The sequence below is a fragment of the Lithobates pipiens genome, unplaced genomic scaffold (assembly GCF_037356315.1).
Source record: "Lithobates pipiens isolate NorthernLeopardFrog02 unplaced genomic scaffold, aLitPip1_a1.2 Scaffold_25, whole genome shotgun sequence".
NCBI lineage: Eukaryota > Metazoa > Chordata > Amphibia > Anura > Ranidae > Lithobates > Lithobates pipiens.
In genome coordinates this window covers 220,977,469-221,000,608 of record NW_027507787.1, presented here as the reverse complement: position 1 = coordinate 221,000,608, position 23,140 = coordinate 220,977,469, and the positions used below count along the sequence as shown (strand labels likewise).

Sequence of the window (23,140 nt, the reverse complement as noted above, 5' to 3'; positions counted from 1 at the left end):
TTTCTTTTTTTACCACTTGCCGCCCACCAATAGTCAAATGACGGCTGCAAACTACGATCTCGGTAAAGAGTCTCCGACGGAGACTCTTTACCACGTGATCACAGTGTAAATAGGAAGAGCCGGTGATCGGTTTTTCCTCACTCGTGTCTGTCAGACGCGAGTAGAGGAGAGCCGAACGGCTGCTCCTCTGACGGGGGGGGGGGGTCTGTGCTGATCGATTATCACTGATTGGCATGCATTGTTTGGCACTGTTAGGCGGCATTGTATTGATGGATGCCTATCGGTGCCCATCCGTGCCGCTTATCGGTGCCCATCCGTGTCGCCCATTAGTGAAGGAGAAAAGGTACTTGTTAACAAAGTTTTTTTTTATTTGTTTAGCAAAAGATAAAAAAACATAGAGGTGATCAAATGCCACCAAAAGAAAGCTCTATTTGTTGGAAAAAAATTATAAACATTTCATTTGGATACAGTGTAGCATGACCGCGCAATTGTCATTCAAAGTGCGACAGCGCTGAAAGCTCAAAATTGGTCTGGGCAGGAAGGTGTTTAACCACTTCCCACCCGGCCAATGCACATATACGGCCAGGTGGGAGCCGTCTACTTCTGATAGGACGTTCAGGAACGTCCATCAGAAGGAGCGGGATCGCGCGCGTGCCCGCGCAGCGGCGCGATCCCGATGCGCCCGTGTCACCCAGACACGGCGCATCTCAGATCGGCAGGAGGGCTCTGTGATTGGCCCTCCTGATCACATGACGGCCGTGTCCAATCACGGCCATCATGTGATGTAAACAAACAGCCGGTTGCTCTCCTCTCCTCACACAGAAGTCATCGCTGAGGAGAGCAGAGCAGATCGCTGCAGCCGGCTGATGATCAGTGAGTATGAGCTGTTTTTTTACAGATTTTTACTCACTGATCACCAGTCTAGTGTAAACACACAACACACCACACAGTATAAACACAATGTCCATACATGTCCCCAAATAATAAATAAACATGTCCCACTAAAATCACATGTCCCAATGATTACCTGCACACATATGTACATGATCATTTGTGTACATATGTCCGTGATCACACAAACCAATTATTATACACTTAACGGAATTTTTTTTTAACAAAAACATGTAGCAGAATACATTTTGGCTTAAATTTATGACAAAATTTGATTTTATTGGATTTCTTTTAAAATAGAAAAAAGTTTAAAATATAGTTTTTTTTTCCAAATTTCCGCTTTTTTTGCGCTTATATCGCAAAAAATAAAAAATGGAGTCGTGAATAAATGCCACCAAAATTAAGCTCTATTTGTGCGAACAAAATGATAAAAATTTCATTTGGGTACAGTGTAGCATGACCGCGCAATTGTCACTGAAAGCGCGAGAGCGATGAAAGCTGAAAATTGGGCTGGGAAGGAAGGGGGCGAAAGTGCCCTGTATTGTAGTGGTTAAGTGCCCGGTATTGAGGTGGTTAAATTATATTTTAGAATTTTTTTTTTTTTTTTTTTTTTTTTTTTTTAATCATTGACTTATACCCACCCCAGCTCTAACAGACCCCTAATGTCTCAGTAAAGAGAACCTGTCATTACAGTATGCTATCACATAGGGGCTATTGGCCCAAGTGCACAGATGAGGCAATTTGGCTTAAGTCCTGAGTTTAGATCACTCCACTGTGCTGATAAGACCTTTACTACTTTTCTTTTCTTCTTTTATATATTTTTTTTTTTTTCTTGCTGCAGCGTATTGCTACTCCCTATACTGCATTACAATGACATTTTGTGAGATTGCATTAAGGTTGAAAACAAATAACCGCCATGTTGTGCCATAACGCATCAGCACTGCTCTCTTCCCAGTATATAGCGGTGTCTGGGGTATAACGCAGCCTCTGGTGTGAATAAGCACATGGATTCTTTAATATCTGGAGCACATACAGCGGTATTGTCCAAATAGCTTGCGTTTCCTGTGTTTTTTTTTTGTTTTTTTTTATCTATACTTTGGAAGATGGATAACACCTTGACTCTTTTTTTTGCTAGTGGCAACCGTCATCTGTATTATAGTAATAATATATTATACAGGATTCCGGTTTATTACAGCAGGAGTGGATGTTTTTCTCCTAGCAGCACCATAGATTCTAGATCCCTTTTTGCTCCAATTAGGATATAAATTGGAAAGTAAACATATGGCGGATGAGTTACTAAAGGCAACGTTCATGCTTCGTATTGGTTCCATTGTAAACCAGCACCTGTATGTACTGTAATTTGTGTCATGATAGATTATAACATGTTTTTTTTTTTTTTTTTAATGCTCTTCTGTACTTGTTTTTCAGGAAGGTTTTCTGTTGGGAGAAGTGAGGCAAGAAGAGTCCTTCTCTATAAGCGATTCTCAGATTAGTAACACAGAACTACTGCAAGTTATAGGTGAATCTAAATTAATATATTATCTATACTATACAGTCATGGGCAAAAATATTGTCACCCAGTGGCGGCTGGTGTTCAATTTTCATGGGGGGGCATGGCCTCCCCAGCCAAACAACCACCCTTTTGAAGCCATTTAGAGCCTCTGGCTCTAATCATGTATTTTTCTTTAACAAAAAAACCCTATTGCAATCAATGCGTCTGGCCCCTGCATTTATATTATGGGCCAGATGCATAGGTTCGGGGGGCGCGCCCTACACAAGCGGCCGCCCCTGTTGGCACCCCTGCATTTCTGTCAGCTAATGCACCACTTCACCCAGAAAAGTATTGCAATTACAAATGTTTAGGCGTTCTTATGTTTTGTTTCTCTTGTTTTTGTATTGGTGTGACACAAAAAAGTGAAGAAACAAAAAGCCAAATCTGGCACATGCCACGCAAAACTCGAAAATGGACTGTACAAAATTTATTGGCACTTTCTCAAAATTTTAAGAAATGCATTCCAAGTTTTGTGATGCTCCTGTAATTTTGGAATTAAACTCGCTTGTATCAATTAACAGGTGCTGACAATGTACAAATCGCATTGGCAACTGGTTAAAAACTATGAAAAATTTACTCAACCTTTCTGTTGTGTGTCTCTGTATGAAGAAGAGAAGGAGCAGCAAAAAATTGCCTGAGCATTTAAGAACAAAAACTGTATAAAAGCATGGACGATCTCAAGGTTACAAGTCCACCTCCAAAGATCTTAATGTTCCTGAGTCCACTCAGCATGGTCAGGAAAATTACGGCCCATGGCACTGTAGCTAATCTCTCTGGATGTGGACAAAAGAGAAAAATGTATCAAAGAGTTTGCCAAAACATACCCGAGAAAGCCAAATTTATTTTTGGTGAATGTGCTGAGGGCAGACAAAACAAAATGACAGCTTTTTTTAGCTCATCATGCTACTGTTTTCTGAAGAAGAAATTAGACCTTTTAGCCAATTTAGATTGGCCCTTTAGCAGTTTTACTGCTGCAGGGCGGCACCTTTGCGCTGACTTACATAAATATATGTGATTCGGCACTTCCGGGTAAGGGGCGTGCATGTGCGCTGCCGGCGGCTCGCTACCGCTGTGATTACACACAGCAAAGGCTGATCAGCGGGCGCAGGGTACTGGATGTACTCTGGCTCCCTCCGATGATTGGTCAGAGACACAGAACTTCTATCTGCCTATGTAAACAAGGCAGATCGCCGTTCTGACAGGAGGGAAGGGATGGAGTTTGTGTTCCTGCAAAGCGGGGAATTAATTACATCTTGGTTGGTAAAACACTGGTTGGGCACACAGTTAACCCTTTGATCGACCCTGATGTTAACCACTGGTCCCCAAAAAGTGTCAGAATGAATATATATAAAAAATTTTTGTTTATAGTGCAAAAAATGCAGAGGTGATCAAATAACACCAAAAGAAAGCTCAATTTGTGGGAAAAATACATACGTTTTATTTGGGTACAGCGTTGCATGACCGCACAATTGTCAGTTAAACAAACGCAGTGCCGTATCGCAAAAAATGGCCAGGTATTGAATGGGGGTAAATCCTTCAGAGGTCAAGGGGTTAAAGAAAAGAATACAGTCACACATGGTGGAGGTTCACTGATGTTTTGAGGTTGCTTTGCTGCTTCAGGCACTGGATGTCTTGACCGTGTGAATAGCATGAAATCTGAAGACTACTAAATAATTCTGGGGTGCAATGTAGGGCCCAGTGTCAGAAAGTTGGGTCTCCGTCAGAGGTCCTGGGTCTTACAGCAGGACAATAACCCAAAGCACCGAGAAATGGTTTATGGCAAAGATCTATAGATTACTGAACTGACCAACAATGAGTTTAGAGCTAAATCCCATAGAGGACCTGTGGAGAGATCTCAAAACAGCAGCTGGTAAGAGAAACCCTTCCAACCTCAGAGACCTGGAGCAATTGGCGAAAGAAGAGTGGCCCAAAATTTCGGGAGAGAGGTGTAAGAAACTCGTTGATGGTTACGGGAAGTGATTGATTTGCTACCAAATATTAAATTGAGGGTGCCAATAATTTTGTCCAGTCCATTTTTGTAGTTTTGCGTGGAATGTGTCATATTTGGTTTTTTTTTTATTTTTTTTATTTTTTTGTGTCCTACCACTACACACAAACACGAGGAATGCCTAAACATTTGTAATGGCAACAATTTTCTGAGTGAAGTGGTGGATTATCTGACAGAAATGCAGAGGTGACAACATTTTTGGTCATAACTGTATGTCTTTGTCTGTGCTGTTGTGTTCATTTTATATAACCGTATTTTTTATTTTATTTATTTATTTTTTTATCTTTCAGAGATCCATAGACATGAGCCATGTACAAAATTATTCAGGTTGGTGTTCCACATAGGGAAAACTTACTGCCAAGGGAACTTCAGGGTAATGAGGGTTGAACCTGAAGTCGATGAAATTGTGGTTATGTGTATTCTTCCTATTGCTACTTTCTATCCTGCCAATCAAATAATATGAATGGGTTATTTAATTTACTAATAACAAAGTAGTTGCAATAACTCCGTTGGCTAGAATAACATAAGGCTCAGACTGAGCAATGGATGTGGCACTTCCCACCTGGATATAAAATGCTGCATCCAGTTTGTATTGTACAAGGATCCCAACAGTTATTCTATAGTGGTGGTCGGCAAGCCTATGCAAGGAAAGAAAAACAAAAGTCCGAACAGCCACACTCCAAAAATGTAAATCCTTTTATTAATGTAAATCCATACAGCGAGGGATAAAAACCGCTAACGCGTTTCACATCAAGGCAGGTGCTTATTCATAGCTAGGTTTTAAGGTGTATATATGTGTGTGTGTGTGTGTGTGTGTGTGTATATATATATATATATATATATATATATATATATATATATATATATATATATATATATATATATATATATATATATATATATATATATATATATATATATATATATAGTGCTCGACAAAACCCGGTCGCCAGGTCGCATTGGCGACTAGAATCAGCGACCTTGCGCCTGGGGCAGCATAGCTGGGGGTATCCCGTCTCCGTGGACCCCCCCCCCCCCCCGCGCGATCGCGTCGGGCCGCGCCGCAGGCGGCCGGTAATTGAGCCCCCGGCTTTGAGGCCTTCTGTGATCCTATGGTTCCTTCTGGAATCTGGCGCCCTCTTGTGGTGGCCGTTGGAATTACAACCAACAATGCTAATTGATTTCCTGCCAGTCTTTCTCCATCCCTTTACTTAGAACCCCTAAACAAAACAAACAAAAAAAAAATATATATATATTTTATTATTTATTCTAACACCCTAGAGAGTAAAATGGTGGTCGTTGCAATACTGTCTGTCACACCGTATTTGCACAGCGGACTTACAAGTGCACTTTTTTTGGGGAAAAAATTTTTATTTAATAAAAAAAAAGACAACAGTAAAGTTAGCCTAATTTTATTTTTTTTTATATTGTGAAAGATAATGTTACGCTGAGTAAATCGATACCCAACATGTCACGCTTCAAAATTGCGCCCGCTCATGGAATGGCGACAAACTTTTACCCTTTAAAATCTCCATAGGCGACGTTTAAAAAATTCTACAGGTTGCACGTTTTGAGTTACAGAGGAGGTCTAGAATTAATGCTCTTACTCTACCGATCGCAGCGATACCTCACATGTGTGGTTTGAACACCGCTTTCATATATGCGTTCGCTTCTGCACGCAAGCTTGGCGAGACAGGGCGCATTTAAAACATTTTTTTTCTTATTTTAACTTTTATTTTAATTTTTTTCACTGTTCTTTTAAAAAAAAAAAATGTGTGTCACTTTTATTCCTATTACAAGGAATGTAAAAATCCCTTGTAATAGAAAAAAGCATGACCGGTCCTCTTTTTATATATGAGATCTGGGGTCAGAGAGACCTCACATCTCATATTTACACTAAAATGCAATTTAAAAATGTCCCTCTAAGAGCTATGGGCAATGACTTGGAGACAGGTGAGGGGCTGGGGGCTATCTTCCCCTCACTCGCCTCCATGTCAGGCCAGGGACAGGTCCAGATCGCCGTCACGGACCTGGCTCCTAACTTTTTTAGCTGGCTCCTAGATTCCAAGCAAATTTGTCAACCCCTGTATATATGTATATATATATATATATATATATATATATATATATATATATATATATATATTATAAAATAAAAAAAATATATTTTTTTTTTTTTTCATTTATTATGTGTGTGTTCACACCCATTATAAGTTATAAATGACAGTTTGTTCTTAAAAAGGTTTCTCAGGTGGGATGTTTTCCACCAGTTTAGGTTTTTTTTTGTTATGCAATGTGTTCATTTTTGATAACATCAGGCTCATGACATGTTTTCTTGTAACTGCTTTATTTTCCTGTCAAGGAGTTATGTTTGATGTCGACACAGAGAGGAAGTTCATCTGACTCACTTTAACATTTAATTGTTGGGGGCGACTTCTAATTGAGCCAAAAAGAGACTAGAGAGAGAGATACCCTTTGTGGCTGTGCCCCCCCCCTCCAACAAAAAAAAAACAAATCCCCGGGCGCCGCTTAGGACTAAGAGTGAACTTGGGCATTTTTATTTGGAAATATAGTATTTATCGGTGTATAACACACACCTTCACTTACAAAGGGAAGTTTCATGAAAAAACTTTAATTTTATATAAATAACTGTAAGGGTCATTGCCCATCAATGCAGTCTAATCGGTGCCCATCTTCAGCCTCACCATTGACATGAATGCAGCCTGATTGATCCCCATCTGCAGCCTCGGAGGGGACAGGGAGAGTCTCCTGTTTTCTTGGCAGCCTCTTTAATGCAAAGTCCCACCTCCTATGATAGACAGAACAGCGGTCCAATGGCAGCCCATGAGCCACTGTTTTGGGGGAGGGGGTGATGTGAAGTGGAGCAGAGGATGCTGCATTTGGGGGGGGGGGGGGGTGTGTTTTTTTTTTTTTTTTTTTTACTGTTTTTGGATAACACTTCATCTGAGTACTGTATGATTCTTATTTTGTTTTTCATTCCGACAGTTTCTATGATTACGCTGGCACTGTCAACGAGGAAAGGCTTGATCAGATTCTCAAAGACAGACGGAAAGTATGATCATTGTTCCAGTATGGCGTTATTGAACATATGATTCTGATTTATATCTCTGTAATTAATAACGACTGGCTTTATCAATGACTGTTTTTACATCAGGGTTGATTTTGGTGATCCAAAAATAAATAAAATGTTCCAGGATGCCATGCAGCAACAAATTTTGTAACCGGTTTTACCAATCGGTTCCTACCCCTTTCTATTGTGCAGCCACGTGCTTATTTTAAGGATGTTATTCTTCTAGAATCGCTGCTTAAAGCTAGACTGCAGAAAAACTGATTAGCCGTGGGATGAGTATGACGGGGAGAACTACCAAGAAAAAGACAGTAGTGACATTTTTATTTGATTGCTTTGTCATAGTAAACTCTGCGAACAATTCCCTGAACTTTACAGTTTAAGGGGCATATCTCTAGAACGGAGAATGTGACATTCATTAAATATTTATATAGGAAAATGTCTGATGCATGTGATTTTATTTATTTTTTATAAATGACCGTCATTGATTCACCACCAGTGAATATTTGGTGAGTCACACTCACTGCTTTATAAATATGCCCCTAAATGTAGGTCAACTATTAAATACTGTGATTTTACAGTGGTTGTAAACCTCAGACATGAAATATGAACAAAGCATATCCCTCAATAGTATGTACTTGTCTCAATCCAGACAGAGTCATTTCTGACTGTTTTGTTCTTCTGCTATCTGCAGGAGTCGCTTCTGCCATGTTTTCCTGACACCAAGAGATAAATGGTGACGGGGGAGGGAGCTCCTGCTGACATCCTTAGCTCTGTTCCTGTTTGAAGGGGGGTGTGTCCCTTCCCTCCAATCAGCTATTACAGCTCTCCTTACTGATCTAACGTAAGCTCTCCGCCCCCTGCTTTTCAGAGCTGAGATCCTGTGTAAATTCTGCACTTTGAATGGCTTAGGTAGGGAGATTTGTTTTCATGTATGTGTATCACTTAGGCTCCTTTCACACTGGGGTATTTTTAGCGGCGCTTTACCGTCGTTTTAGCGGCGGTCTGCGGGCCCTAGCGGGGTGGTTTTAACCCCTGCTAGCGGCCGAAAAAGGGTTAAAACTGCCCGCATAGCGCCGCTGCAGCGGCGCTTTGCCGGCGGTATTGCCGCGCTGTCCCATTGATTTCAATGGGTAGGAGCGGTGAATACACCGCTCCTTCACTGCTCCAAAGATGCGGCTAGCAGGACTTTTTTCACCGTCCTGCCAGCGCACCGCTCCAGTGTGAATGCCCTCTGGCTTTCACACTGGAGTGAAAGGGGCCGGTTTTTTCAGGCACTACACAGGCGCTATTTTTAGCGCTGTAACGCCTGAAAACCGCCCCAGTGTGAAAGGGGCCTTAAAGAGGAAGTAAACCCTGATGAGTTTACTTCCTCTTTCATTCCCTGCAAAGGCAAAGCATAATGGACTACTATGCATCGCATAGTAGTCCATTATGTGTCACTTACTTGACACGGGAGCCAGCGAAGTCGCCGCTGTCCCCTGTAGTCCGCCGCATCCATCTTGTTGGTGGGGTCTCGCAGCTCCGCCGCTGTCATTCGGCGAAGCCGCAATGACGTCACTCCCGCGCATGCGCACGGGAGCCAACACGCGCGGCAGCTCCGTCATTGAGAATGCCGCGCTCAGTGCGCCTGCGCGCCGCTGTCTATGGCGCATGCGCGTAGACAGCGGTGCCCGTTTTTGGGCAAATATCTCCTAAACCATATAGGTTTAGAAGATATTTCTTGGACCTACAGGTAAGCCTTAATCTAGGCTTACCTGTAGGTCAAAGTGGTTTTTAAGGGTTTACAACCACTTTAAGGACAGTCACTTCACTAGGGTTTATGGAAGGGTTTACATCGGGGGTCTCAAGCTGGTGGCACTCCAGCTGTCGCGGAACTACAAGTTCCATGAGGCATTGCAATGCTGACAGTTACAAGCATGACTCCCACAGGGACTTGTAGTTTCGCAACAGCTGGAGGGCCGCCAGTTTGAGACCCCTGGTTTACATCCACTTCAATTTGATTGCGGCCTCAATTTCTCAGGACTGTGAATTGATTCTTTCTCACCTTTCATTTTGTCCACTGAAAATACACCTTGATACGTTTTATAAAGGGTGATTTGTCTTCATCTTGTGTGTTTTTTTTTGTTTTTTTTTGTGTAGAACGTGATTGGCTGGTACAAGTTTAGAAGAAACACTCAGCAGCAGATGTCATACAGAGAACAGATTTTGCACAAACAGTTGACTCGTATCCTCGGAGTACCTGACCTCGTCTTCCTTCTCATTGGCTTTATCTCAACTGCCAACACTTCCACTCATGCCTTGGAATATGTGCTCTTCAGACCTAATCGCAGGTAGGCTCACTGAACTGTGGATTCAGAACCAAACCCATTGATTTAATGGTTTCCCAGAACAGTGATATTCAAGGCATGTCGTGAATGATAACTGTCGCTGCTGCTTCTGTAACTGTGATATAGCTACCTCTGCTCTCAGCCGAACTGTCAAGCCATAAAATGGCTGGTGTCGTAACTGATCACATGTGCTGCACCATGTCAACTGCAGATCAAACAGAGGCTAAGATAGCAGCTTTCATGGCTGTAAAGGGTAGGAGGGTTTAGTTACACTTTAACCACTTGCCGACCAGCTGCTGTCATTATACGGCGGCAGGTCGGCTTGTTCCCACGAATTGCCGTAGCTGTAGCTGCCGGGGGAGTTGATGCACGTGACCGCCATGTCTGCCGGCCACCTGCGATTTCTGCACAGAGAGCCAGAACACGGATCTGTCAATATAAACAAACAGAACACCATTCTGACAGGGAAGTTCAGAGTGATCGCCTCTGTTCCTAGTGATTAGAAACAGCAATCTCTCTCTCCTCCCAGTCAGTCCCACCCCCCCCCCCCCCCACAGTTAGAAACACCTCCCAGGGAGCACATTTAACTCCTTGATCGCCCCCTAGTGTTAACCCCTTCCCTGCCAGTGACATTTATACAGTAATCAGTGCATTTTTATAGCACTGATCGTTGTATGAATGTCAATAGTCCAATCTATCTGCCACAATGTCACAGCCCTGCTAAAAATTACTGATCACCGCCATAACTAGTTAAAAGAAAATAATAATAATAATTTTCTATTTTGTAGACGCTATTGCTTTTGCGTAAACCAATCATTATACACTTACTGTAAAAAATAAAAATAAAAAGTGGTATAATACACATAGGCCTAAACTGATGAAGATTAAATTTTTTTGATATCTATTATAGCAAAAGTGAAAAATTATTATTTTTCAATGTTTTGGTCTTTTTTTGTTTATAGTACAAAAAATAAAAACCGCAGTGGTGATCAAATGCCACCAAAAGAAAGCTCTATTTGTGGGGGGAAAAAAGGACCTCAATGTCTGGGTACAGTGTCGCACAACTACACAACTGTTGGTTAAAGCGATGCAGTGCCATATGGCAAAAAAAATGGCCTGGTCATTAAAGAAGCAAATCTTCTGGTCCCACCTAAAAGTGGAACTTCCACTTAAATGCTTCCCCCCGCCGGTGTCACATTTGGCACCTTTTCAGAGAGGAGAGGGGAACGGTCCCCTTACCCGCTTCCGAGAGATGGGCCGCGGCCGCCGGGCCAATTAGAAAGCACAGCGAGCGTTGCTCATGCGCAGTAGGGAACCAGCAGTGAAGCCAAAAGGCTTCATTGCCTGGTTCCCTTACTAGGAATGGCGGCGGCAGCAGCCGGGAGGCAATCCGCTGGGGTGCCGACATCACAGGCTCCCTGAACAGGTAAGTGCGCCAATATTAAAAGTCATCAGCTATAGTATTTGTAGCTGCTGACTTTTTTTACATTTTTTTTTTTTTTTTTTTTTCACCAAGGCTGGACCTCCTCTTTAATGATTATTACCAGTGATTATCACAGAAGATGACCCCAATAGAAAATGAAGGACCCTGATTCATTCATCAGAAGGTCATAATAGGAGGGAATTGATATGTTTCCTATAATAATCTTACTCTTATTCAACAGTTTGCCCTGAAATTAAACATTTGGGTGCAGGACTCCATTTTATATATATATATATATATATATATATGTATATGTGTGTGTGTATGTACTGGGGAGATTTGCTAAAACTGGTGCATGCAATCGGGTGCAGCTGTGGATGGTAGCCAATCAGCTTCCAGGTTGTAGCCCACATTCACATTAAACACTGCATTGAAATGGTGTAGTTTTCATCTGAAGCCGCATAATTTTAAAGCCGCATGTCCATGCAACTTGAAAGACATCTGTGCGGCTTCATGTACAGATGTCTATTGAAGTCGCACCCGAAATTGGCAAACGTAGTGCAGAAACTACTTTAGCAAATTGGTGTGGCATCAATTGGAATGGTGCCATTGCTGGCAATAGGCTGCGACTTGTCCTACGATTTGACCGGTCTAATCGCTTCAGTGTGAGCGAGGGCGTATTGTCAAAGATTAATTTAGAAGCTGATTGGTTACTGTGCACAGCTGCACTAGATTCTGTGGGCTCCAGCTTTAGTAAATCTCCTCCGCTATGTTTTTTTTTTTTTAAATAAATGCTTTCTCCTCGCAAGATACTTTGGAAAGTATGCTGAGCTATGCAAGCTCCACATTGCACATGTATTTTTTTTTTAAGTTTGATTGTTTCATTTATTGTGGAATAAAATGCACGTATCCAGAAAATATTTTTATGAAGGTTGCTTGACCATAAAGTGCAAATCATTAATATGAGAGTTTGGAGATCTTTTCAGTTCTGCCACTCAGGTCTTGTACAGAATTTATTAAAATAGAACTGTGGCCAGGCTGTGGACATTTAATTTTTTACATATCCTTGACAAGTAGTAAATGAGCTTTAAAACAAACCCTCACTGATCTCTGTAGCTGCAGGCATTGTGGAGCAATTATTCTTCAATTTCTCAAGAGAAACCATGAAGTTCCCCGAAGTCACCCTCACGTCCGATCAGCTCTACCCTCCCTGCAGTGGCTTTAACGTAAGAAGAATTTCTGGGGAGAGGGAAAGCTATACTACTGAGAAAAAGACTTGGATAACTTCACTGCGTCTCTTGTGACCTTAAAGAATCAATTGGCTAGTGCCTGCAGCTACAGGTTGATGAAGGCATGTTCAACCACATCCCAATGTCATATGACATTGCAGACTTTGAGTGGGGATATCTGAATGATGCCTGCAGTTACAGGCATCATTCAGATATCTTCTTTTAGAGTCAGCGATTCCATTTACCGTAAGAACAATCATAGCGGCGGTTTAGCTGCTTGATTGTTCTTACAGGCTCCTTCTCTGGCTCAACGAAAGCACAGGTGAGTCGGTAGAAGCACCCGAGGGAGGCAGGGTGGGGTGATCGGTGAGCCAGAAAAGGAACCGACCGGTGCCAGGTGTTGACGATAGTTTTCCAGTGAGCCAGATGGTCCCTGAAGTCTCTATAATCAGTCGGAGGCCAGGTATGGTGTTATAACATCACAACCAGCTTCTGCATTTGAAAATATGCCGACACTTTTTTTTTTTTTTTTTTTTTATTTCAGGCTTCCCAGCCTAGAGGTGATATCTGGGGACTTATAGACCCCAGATCTCACTGTGAAGAGGACCTGCCATGCCATATTCCTATTACAAGGAATGTTTACATTCCTTGTAATAGGAATAAAAGTAATAAAAAAAAAAAAAAAAAAGCATCAAAATAGAAAAATAACAGTAAAATGAACAATAAGCGGAAGCAGAAGCGAACGCATTTGTAGGTTGCGCCCGCATATGTAAACGCATATATCAAACCACACGTGTGAGCTATAGCTATGATTGTTAGAGCGAGAGCAATAATTCTAGCTCAAGACCTCCCCTGTAACTCTATACCGGTAACCTGTAAAAAAAATTGTAACGCATCGCCTCTGGGGATTTTGATATACCGAAGTTTGGCACCATTCCACAAGTGTGCGCAATTTTAAAGCGTGACGTGTTGGGACACGTTTGGAAAATTGCTGCTCAAATACCGCGTGAGATAAAAAGTTGCAACTACCACCATTTTATTTCCTAGGTTCTCTGCTCACTTTTTCACCAAGAAAATCAGGTGCAAATAGCGTGTGTGTGTGTTATACTCCAATACTTAAATTTGAGCTGCCTCGGAGGGGGCGGGACGAGCGTTGTCAGATTGCATACAGGGCCACCATTGGACCACTGTTCTGTCCCACCCCCCCCTCCCTGTCCCCTCTAGGCTGCACATAGGCATCGATCAGGCTGCACTGATGGCAATGGCTGCAGATGGGCACTGACCCTTATTTTGCTTCAAAGTTCCTTTATTTAAAATTTTGGGTTTTTTTTCCTGAAAATGTGCGTGTTATACGCCAATAAATACGGTGTGTAATTAATAAATAAAAAAAAAAAAAAATATATATATATATATATATATATATATGAGTGTGTGTGTGTTTCTGAGCAAATTTTCTAGCAAAAAAAAATTAATTATTTTTATATTTAGGAGAGAAGTGTCAGAATTGGCCCGGTAGTTAAGGTTACTTATTGCTTGTTAAGAATATGTAAATATTTGAATGTACAAAACCTGACCGCAGTTCTTTTTTAAAATAAATATTCTGATTACCACTGTTATTTTTTTATTTTTTTTTTGGGAACCCTATTTTTTTATTTTATTTTTGGGGGGGGGGGCGCGGGGGATATTTATTTTTTGGGAGCCTGGAAAGCATTGCACTCACGATCAACAGATCATGGGTGCTATCCCGGTCTCTTACAGACTGTGTCTAAGCTGTTTGGCCATACAATGTTTAGCCAAGCAGTTACACACTAGCAGGAAGCATCAATGAACTACCACAGCGCTCAACCGCACCATGGTAGTTCATTGAGAACTACAAGCCGACAGCTGCAAAGGCTTTCGGACCTTGTCGTTTTCTGATTCACAGATTGCTGAATTGGTGACACTGCCACGTCTTTTACAGATTATGACAGCTAGCAGGAGGGAGAAGATCCCGCGCTAGCTGTCAGACTGGATGAGCGGGGGGGGTGCCAGTGCACATGTCACATGTTACACCCTGAATATGGGCGTAACATGTTACAAAAGGTAAACTTATCCTTTAAGCACCCAAGCGGGCTGAAATGTGTCCGAACATAGCAGTTGGTGTATTTGTGAAATAAAATTGTTTGAAATGGCTGAATTGCATGGTTCATTGTGGCCTTGACTAAATATAAGACGCTAGCAGTGAAGGTCCGTCTATTAGGGACGCCACCCCCTCTATCCACGCCACCCCCTATATGAATATATAGAGCTCATGCTATGAATGAATCTATCCACGGCCCCTTTCAGGACACCGGGCGTGTGAATTACAATGGCGGGGTGTGTTTTTTTTTTAAAAAAGAAAAAAAATTCTGAAGCACCTGATTAGAGCCATAGGCTCTAATAGGCTTCAAAAGATGGTGAGCTCGGGGCGCAGAGCATTGCGCATGAGCCCACCCAGTTGTTACAACAGCAAATTAATATTCGCTATTGAAACACTGATCCTCAATCCGGCCAATCGGACACAAGTCTGAGACCCGTTTTTCCGATTGGCCAAAAAGAGAAGAGTCCAAATTAGCCACAGAGGAGATGCCTGTGGAGAGTGTGGGAAGGGAAAGCCGCCGACGGTGAAGTTCGGGAGAAGCGCTGCCCGCCATAAATGAGGTAAGTGCCCCAGACCCAACCGATGGGGGGGTTTACAGTTTGACGCCCCCCCAAAAAAAATTACCGCTAGCCGCCACTGGACGCTAGCATTTGAAACAAGACGCTGTGCTTTAATGTGCAGGGATGTGACTATCGATGAGCATACCATAAAGAAAGTTTAGTATTTTCATGAGAAATGAATACAGAAACGCACCACAAAGCAAAAGTACACTTCCAGGGCTTGTGTGTACAAAGCTAATCATAAAAGATCTGCTGTGTAAGGTCAACGCCTGCATTATAGCTAGCTCAATTTCCTGCCCTCTGTGTTCCAGAAAATTGCATATTTAAAAGTTATAGAAGTGCTTTATCATGGCCCATTATAGAGCACTTTGAAGCAGACAGGCAAGTCCAACCTTCATTACTGTAGTTATGGCTCATGTTGAGTCTCAGTTTTCCTTTTATATGTGCTTCTGATAGAGTGCCAAGGCTTGTATGGCAGCTTCCCAACCTTTAAATGAGCACAGAGAAGGAAATAACTCAGAGAATAGAGTAGTCTATATGGAACGCCTCGACATTGAGATGTTAAAATAAATGCTTTATTAATGCTCATCCTTCTCTAATCCAGCCTCACTCTATGGTTTTAAAAAGTAATTTGTCTTCTTTTATTATCCAGGTATAACCAGAGAGTGTCTCTTACAATTCCAAACCTGGGCACAACCAGTCAGCAGGAATATAAAGTGACGTCGGTGCCAAACACATCTCAGAACTATGCCAAAGTGATCAAAGAGCACGGGTCAGTATGCTCATTATGTGTACCGGCTGCTGTTTATTATAATACGAGGGGTGCTATTATAGACCGCATTTTGAAAATGCAATTAGTCTGCCTGTTATGCTGCTCTTTAATAGTCTGAGTCACTGACCAACCAAGTGCTTAATTGATGTGGGTCAGTGTTTTTAAAGCATTGCAGCAAGAAAATTAAGTTTTTTTTTTTTAGGCAAAAAAAAAACAAAGCTATATTTTGCAAAGTCCTAATATGTATACATTAACTGTATTCTCTTTTTTTTTTTAATTATCCTTAACAAAAATAAAATATCTGGTAATTCTTCCATTTCCCTGCTTCATGGCCTTAAGGCTCCTTTCACATACTTGTGCAACTTTGGACATCAGAGTCGTATGACATGTCGTACCCCATGCTTTCCAATGAGAACCATTCATATCTGTGCGACTTCAAGTCACACCGACTTAAAAGTAGACCCTGTACTACTTTGGTCCGACTTTGGTGTGAATTGAGGTCCATAGACCTCAAGTTTACACAGGCGATCCCTGAAATCGTGGTAAAATCGCGGCACTGTAAAAGGGTCCTTAAAGCGAAGTTCCAATTAAAAAAAATTAAATAAATTAAAAGTCAACAGCTACAAATGCTACAGCTGCTGACTTTTAATAATGGGACACTTACTTGTCGCAGGGTCCAGCGATGCGGGGGAACGAATCCCCGTTCCTCTCCCCCCTCCTCTCTGCAGCGCTGGCATTGTCACGTGCTGTGACTGGCTGGGAAATTATCTGGGCCCTGTGACGTGTCCCAGATGATTGCCGAGAGGGAGGGGGAAAAGGTGATCTCCCTTCCGGCACCACGGATCCCCGTGAGGGTTTTTGTGGAACTCCGCTTTAAGTAGTTCTAAAGGGAGACGTGTTTTTTTTTTTTTTTTTCTCAATGCTTTAAGATAAAGTCTTCGGTGTGCAGCAGCCCCCCTAATACTTGCCTGAGCCCACCTTGATCCAGCGATGTTGCATGATGGACTCTGCTATCCGGGTCTCTCCCTCCTGAGTGCGCTATTGGCTACTGCTGCTGTCAATCAGTCAGTGAGCCAATGAGGCGAGAGAGTGAGCATGACAAGCTGCAGCTCCGTGTCTGATTGGACATGGAGCTGCAGCTCCGTGTCTGATTTGACACACAAAGCAGCTCGGCTTGGGTGCCACCTATAGCAAGCCAGCTGCTGTGGGGGCACTCTGCAGGAGGGAGGGGGCAGGAGCGCCAGCGAGGGACCCGAGAAGAAGAGGAGAATCTGGGCTGCTCTGTACAAAACCACTGCACAGAGCAGTTAAGTAGAACGTGTTTGTTGTTTTTTTTTTTTTTTTCAAAAAACAACAAGTTTATTGGTGGACAAGATCAGCAAGTCATACAGCATACAAAACATTTGAGAGTAACATGGCTATCAGAGTACAGATGTCATACATAGCAACGAGAAACTTTACAGCTACGTTGGTCAAACTCTCTTCAAAAACCACACCACCCACCGGTCAGTTTCGCCAATAGACTGGGAACGTAGAGCCCACATAAGTTCTAGATTTCAATTGTAAGCAGGGTGCCTACCGTACAACATTAATCAGGCTCCACACATGTGTCTGGATTGGCAAGCCACCTATCCCATATCCTATTATATTTATTGGGGCAGCCCCTATGCGCATATATGACCTTCTTCAAAGGCAGTGACAGATTCACCTCAAGTATCCGCGCTCTAACTGTGAGTGGTACTGTGCGTAACCACAGCTTAGCGATCAGCTTTCTAGCACTGAACAGGGTCTCGTGTAGAAAGGCAGCATGACAGCGGTTGGTCTGAGCGTCAGGAAGAAGGCCTAGTAGGCAAAGTTTGGGGTCAGCCTGTAACGGAGAACCCATGTGGTCATGCAGAAAGCGGATGACATGCAACCAAAAGGCTTGAACGTCCGGGCAGGCCCATAGTAAATGATAAAATGTGCACGGGTGATCCCCACAACGCGGACACCCTGGGTCATATGCCGTGCGGAACTTGCTCAGTCTTAGTGGGGTGAGGTAAGCCTTGTGTATAATATAGAGTTGGGTTAGCCGGTCAGACAGTCTAGGGGAAACCAGTCCAACATTGGTGAGGATGTCCTCCCAGTCTTCAGTGTCTAATGGGCCCACATCCACCTCCCACCTATGTTTAGCTACCTCCGCAATCCCAGTTACGTGTTTGTTGTTTTTAAACGAAAAAGAAATGAGACTTTAGTCACGGTTCTGGCCCAACAGAGCAAAACCACTACAATTCAGTTGGCTTCTCCCTCTAGCATTGTTGGCACTTTGAAATCAAGGTGGTTCTAAAGCCTTAAGGTTTTTTGCCTTACTGCATTCTATGTAGCCCGATCCAGCAATGTGCACAAGAGCAGCGGCTCTCGTCACTGTTTCCCTCCTCATTGGGCAGAACGATAGCCGTGGGAGCCATTTGTGGTGTTGCGGGAGATGGGGCAGAGCTGAGCCGCCTGCTCTGTATCAATAGATGCAGACAGGGCAGCCCAGGAGCGAACCTGCACAGGTGCCCCCCATTTAAAGCGGTTTTCCATGGGGGCCACTTGCCAAAAGAGGAGGAGCCTGGAGTGTTGACAGTCAACCCCAGAAGAAGAGGATCAGGGCTGCTCTGTGCAAAAGCATTGCACAGAGCAGGTAATTATGACATGTTTGTTATTTTATAAAACAATTAAAGTTTGATGTCACTTTAAAAGCACTGTATAATGGGAATGTTCCCTCCATTGCACATGCGCTAGATTTATCAGACAGGGCTTTGGCTCTGTTCAGTCTTGATGGGCATTGTAGCTCCTCCTCCTCTTCTCTTTCGTGCTGACATCCGTAATCCCTGTCACTCACCAGGAAGAGGACCAAGAAGGATGAATAGCAGACGTGGCTGCAAATAGTGAAACAAAGTGAATTAAATAAAATGGAAGTCTATTAAACCTTAACATCAGAAAGTTTCCAGCCATTGCTATGTCTGTCATTTGGGTAGCTGATAACAAGCAAGTCACAAGATAAGTCTGAAGCGGGGTCTGATTTGTTTTAAACCTTTGTTATCACAGTGGAGAGCTAGACAAGCACCAGGATTTATAGGGACTATGGGTGACATCACCGCTCCCAGACATTAATAGACATTGGCTGACAGGGGATCACATGACCAGGCCGGAGTGGGCTGAAAATAAGTAAGTATATACAGTACATCTTTCTTACACAGGTTAGTCAGCATAGGTGTTAGAAGATGGGGAGGTAACGTGTTTATGACTAGTTAGGTTTAGCCTGGAATTCTACTTTAGTTATACTTAAAAGGCAAAACTTTTTTTGTTATTTTGGATGGAGGGGAGAGGGATTACAACCCCTGTCAGTTTTTATTGCTTTCTGTGTCTCGGTGTATACCATATTTACCATTCTCATTGACAGTAAAAGAAAATCCCTCATTTTGGGTTGGCCCTAGAAGAGTAAGGGTCCTTTCACACGGGGCGGATCAGTTCTGATCCGCCCCGTGGATATCCGTTTGCTCAGCGGGGATCACTCCGCCGATCCCCGCTGAGCAGGGAGATGACAGGTCTGTCTCCGCACACTGTGCAGGGACGGACCTGTCACAGCGCCGCTCTCCCCTATGGGAGATCGGATGACGACGGACCGCAGTGCCCGTCGTCATCCGATCCGATCCGCAGACGGATGGAAAAATAGCTTTTTCCTCCGTCACACTTTTTCGGATCGGAGCGGGTCGGATGTCAGCGGACATATCACCGCTGACATCCGACGCTCCATAGAGCTCTATGGAGCACCCGTTCAGGTCCGCCTGAAAAACTGACAGGCGGGCCTGAACGGGACGTTAGTGTGAAAGGGGCCTAACATTCCACCAGGACCAGGAGGGCCCCAAGGGATTCCCTCAGTTTACAAGGATTTTATCCCACTTCCTGTATGACTATGGGACAGGAAGTGAGGGGAAATCTCCCCAATGGGACACATGGCAAAAATACATTTTATAGGGATTATAACCCTCACTCTATCCAAAATGAAAAAAACAAATGTACCTATAGTTTTACTTTTAGGCTATTTTTAGCACTACTAAAAAGAAACAAAAATGCTAATTTCATGTGTGAATACATTCTCATTTTCAAAGCAACTTTTCATTTTTATTTGTTTTAGTACCAATTTTTTTGATAAAGATGGTGTGATGAAGGACATTCGATTAATTTATCAGGTTTATAACGCTTTGCAGGAAAAAGTACAGGTAAGCAGCATCTCTCTTGTGGTGTGATGTTTGTGTTGGGAAATGTATGTCTGTGCCACTCATTGCCCTCCCATGTCTTGTCCTTGGCCAGGCTGTGTGTGAGGAGGTGGAGAAAAGTGAGAGGATTGTTGAATCCCATCAACTAGAAGTAAATGAACTGCAAGCACAAATTGCCAAGAGGAAAGCAGAAAAGCAGCGTAAAGAAAGTAAGTGTGGGAACCAAATTGGAGGATCGTTGCCCTTCCCAGCAGAGATCTTGTGGCGTCATTGGACATTCAGCATCCTGTAGAGGAGCACCATCATAGAGACCTTGCCATAATGTGGGGCATGTTAGACAATACATGGCTATAGCAAACGTTTGGGAGATATGGGACTTTATAGGGGCAAAGCATTGAAACACCAATATGTAAAACGTACCGTATTTATCGGCGTATAACACGCATCCCAAGTTTAGGAGGAAATTTAAAAGAAAAAAACTTTTAGGAGGGAAGTTAAAGGGAAAAAAACTTACATTTAAATGCCCATCAATGCAGCCTTGTCAGTGTCATTTGCAGCCTTGCATGTCGTTTGCAGCCTTGCAGGCTTGTCTCCTTGCTATTTTACAAATGGCGCCGCCCTTCCTAACCTTTTCTGCCGCCCTCGGCGGCGTTTGGGTATTTTCAGCCCTTCTTGCCTATTTTCGGCGGCTTTCCGATAGCCGCAGAGAACGGACGAATGTGGCTGAAAATAGCCGAGAACGGCAGAAAAGGTTAGGAAGGGCGGGAGATCGGCGTATAACACGTACCCCCGATTTCCCCCTGATTTTAGGGGGGGGGGGAGTGCGTGTTATACACCGATAAATACGGTATATACAAACTTTATTAAATGAACAATGTCATAAAACCAATGCATACAATATCATGGCCATAGGTGTGTGAAAAACATCCTATTAATGACAATGATTTACTGTGGTCACATTCATGATTTCTACATGTTTCGCCATATGGCTTCAGGAAAGCACGTGAGGTTTCATTTGTTTTAGATACGAGAGCCTATAATTCGACAACTTCAGTTGTGCAACAAAAACAGAGAAAAATACAGATTAATGAGTCAAGTATAAACAAATGATATCTTTTGTATATTTATGGCTGCTCTTAAGTCAAAGGCAACAGGCGTTCATTTAAACAAAAAACCAAAAGCCCCTTCCTCATGATATGAGTGTGAAGGCCTGAGCAGTACTAAAACTGGATGAAGAATGAGATCCGGCAATGTGCTGCATCCACACAACCATAAACCACCGAATGGTGCCAGGTCACTCGTAAAGAGGGGTGGATAATGATATAATATCAGATATTTGCAGGTATCCTGCCAATATATTCAAATGCATATTAAATTCAATAAACCTTATCAAATATGAACAGAGTGATTTTAAAAATAAATTCCATGGCAGGAATGCACCCCCACATTTAACTCACTTGGAATATAATATACCTGGAAATAATGAACTGTTAAACTGGGAGCCTTAAACGTCCATGGAGCAACAGGGATTGTATCGCAAAGAAGAAAATAATTTCACAGCTCTTGAGTAATATGAAGGAAAAGATGAGAGAAAAAAAAGGAGAAACTTAACATACAATGTTGATGGTACAATAAGTTCTCTTAACCACTTGACCACTGGGCACTTAAACACCCTTAATAACCAGACCAATTTTCAGCTTTCGGTGCTCTCACATTTTGAATGACAATTACTCAGTCATGCAACACTGGACCTATATGAAATTTTTGTCCTTTTTTTCACACAAATGGAGCTTTCTTTTGGTGGTATTTAATCACTGCTGGGTTTTTTATTTTTTGTGCTATAAAAGAAAAAATACAGAAAATTCTGTAAAAAAATGAATTTTTCTTCATTTGTTATAAAATTTAGCAGATTAGTAATTTTTTTCTTCATAAATTTTGGCCAAAATTTATACCACTACATATCTTTGGTAAAAATAAGTACAAATTGGTGGATATTATTTGGTCTTTGTGAAAGTTATAGAGTCCACAAGCTATGGTGCCAATATCTGAAAATTGATCACACCTGAAGTACTGACGGCCTATTTCAATTCTTGAGACCCTAACATGCCAGAAAAGTACAAATACCCCCCAAATGACCCCTTTTTGGAAAGAAGACATTCCAAGGTATTTAGTAAGAGGCATGATGAGTTTTTTGAAGTTGTCATTTTTTCCCACAATTCTTTGCAAAATCAAGATTTTTTTTTTTACTTTTTTTTTATTTATTTTTTTCACAAAATTGTCATATTATCAGTTTATTTCTCACACAGCATATGCATACCACAAATTACACCCCAAAACACATTCTGCTATTACTCCCGAGTACGGCGATACCACATGTGTGAGACTTTTACACAGTGCGGCCACATACAGAGGCCCAACATGCAGGGAGCGCCATCAGGCGTTCTGGAGCACCCAGGATAATTCTGACATTTCTCTCCTACATGTAAAAATCATAATTTATTTGCTAGAAAATTACATCGAATCCCAAAACATTATATATGTTTTTTTAGCAAACACCCTGGAGAATACAATGGTGGTTGTTGCAACTTTTTATCTCGCACGGTATTTGCGCAGCAATTTTTCGAATGCTTTTTTTTGGGAAAAAAACAGTTTTGTGCTTAAAAAAAAAAAAAAAAAACACAGTAAAGTTAGCCCAATTTTTGCGTAATGTAAAAGATGAAGTTACACCGAGTAAATCGATACCTAACATGCCACTCTTCAAAATTGCACAGGCTCGTGGAATGGCGCCAAACGTCGCTACTTAAAAATCCCCATAGGCGACGATTACATTTTTTTTTTTACTGGTTATATGTTTTGAGTTACAGAGGAGGTCTAGGGCTAGAATTATTGCTCTCGCTCTAACGTTCGCAGCGATACCTCACATG

General features: G+C 42.3%; 1 protein-coding gene across 1 annotated transcript in view; it reads left to right on the top strand.

Moving 5' to 3' along the window:
• Positions 1-23,140, top strand: part of ABRAXAS2 (abraxas 2, BRISC complex subunit) — a 61,010-nt gene that overhangs the window by 24,318 nt on the left and 13,552 nt on the right. Inside the window, exons 2-8 of the mRNA XM_077455564.1 lie at positions 2,320-2,410; positions 4,742-4,778; positions 7,458-7,524; positions 9,682-9,872; positions 15,853-15,972; positions 20,135-20,219; positions 20,311-20,425. Of these exons, the coding sequence (XP_077311690.1) occupies positions 2,320-2,410; positions 4,742-4,778; positions 7,458-7,524; positions 9,682-9,872; positions 15,853-15,972; positions 20,135-20,219; positions 20,311-20,425 (706 nt within the window). The remainder of the gene's footprint in view (positions 1-2,319; positions 2,411-4,741; positions 4,779-7,457; positions 7,525-9,681; positions 9,873-15,852; positions 15,973-20,134; positions 20,220-20,310; positions 20,426-23,140) is intronic.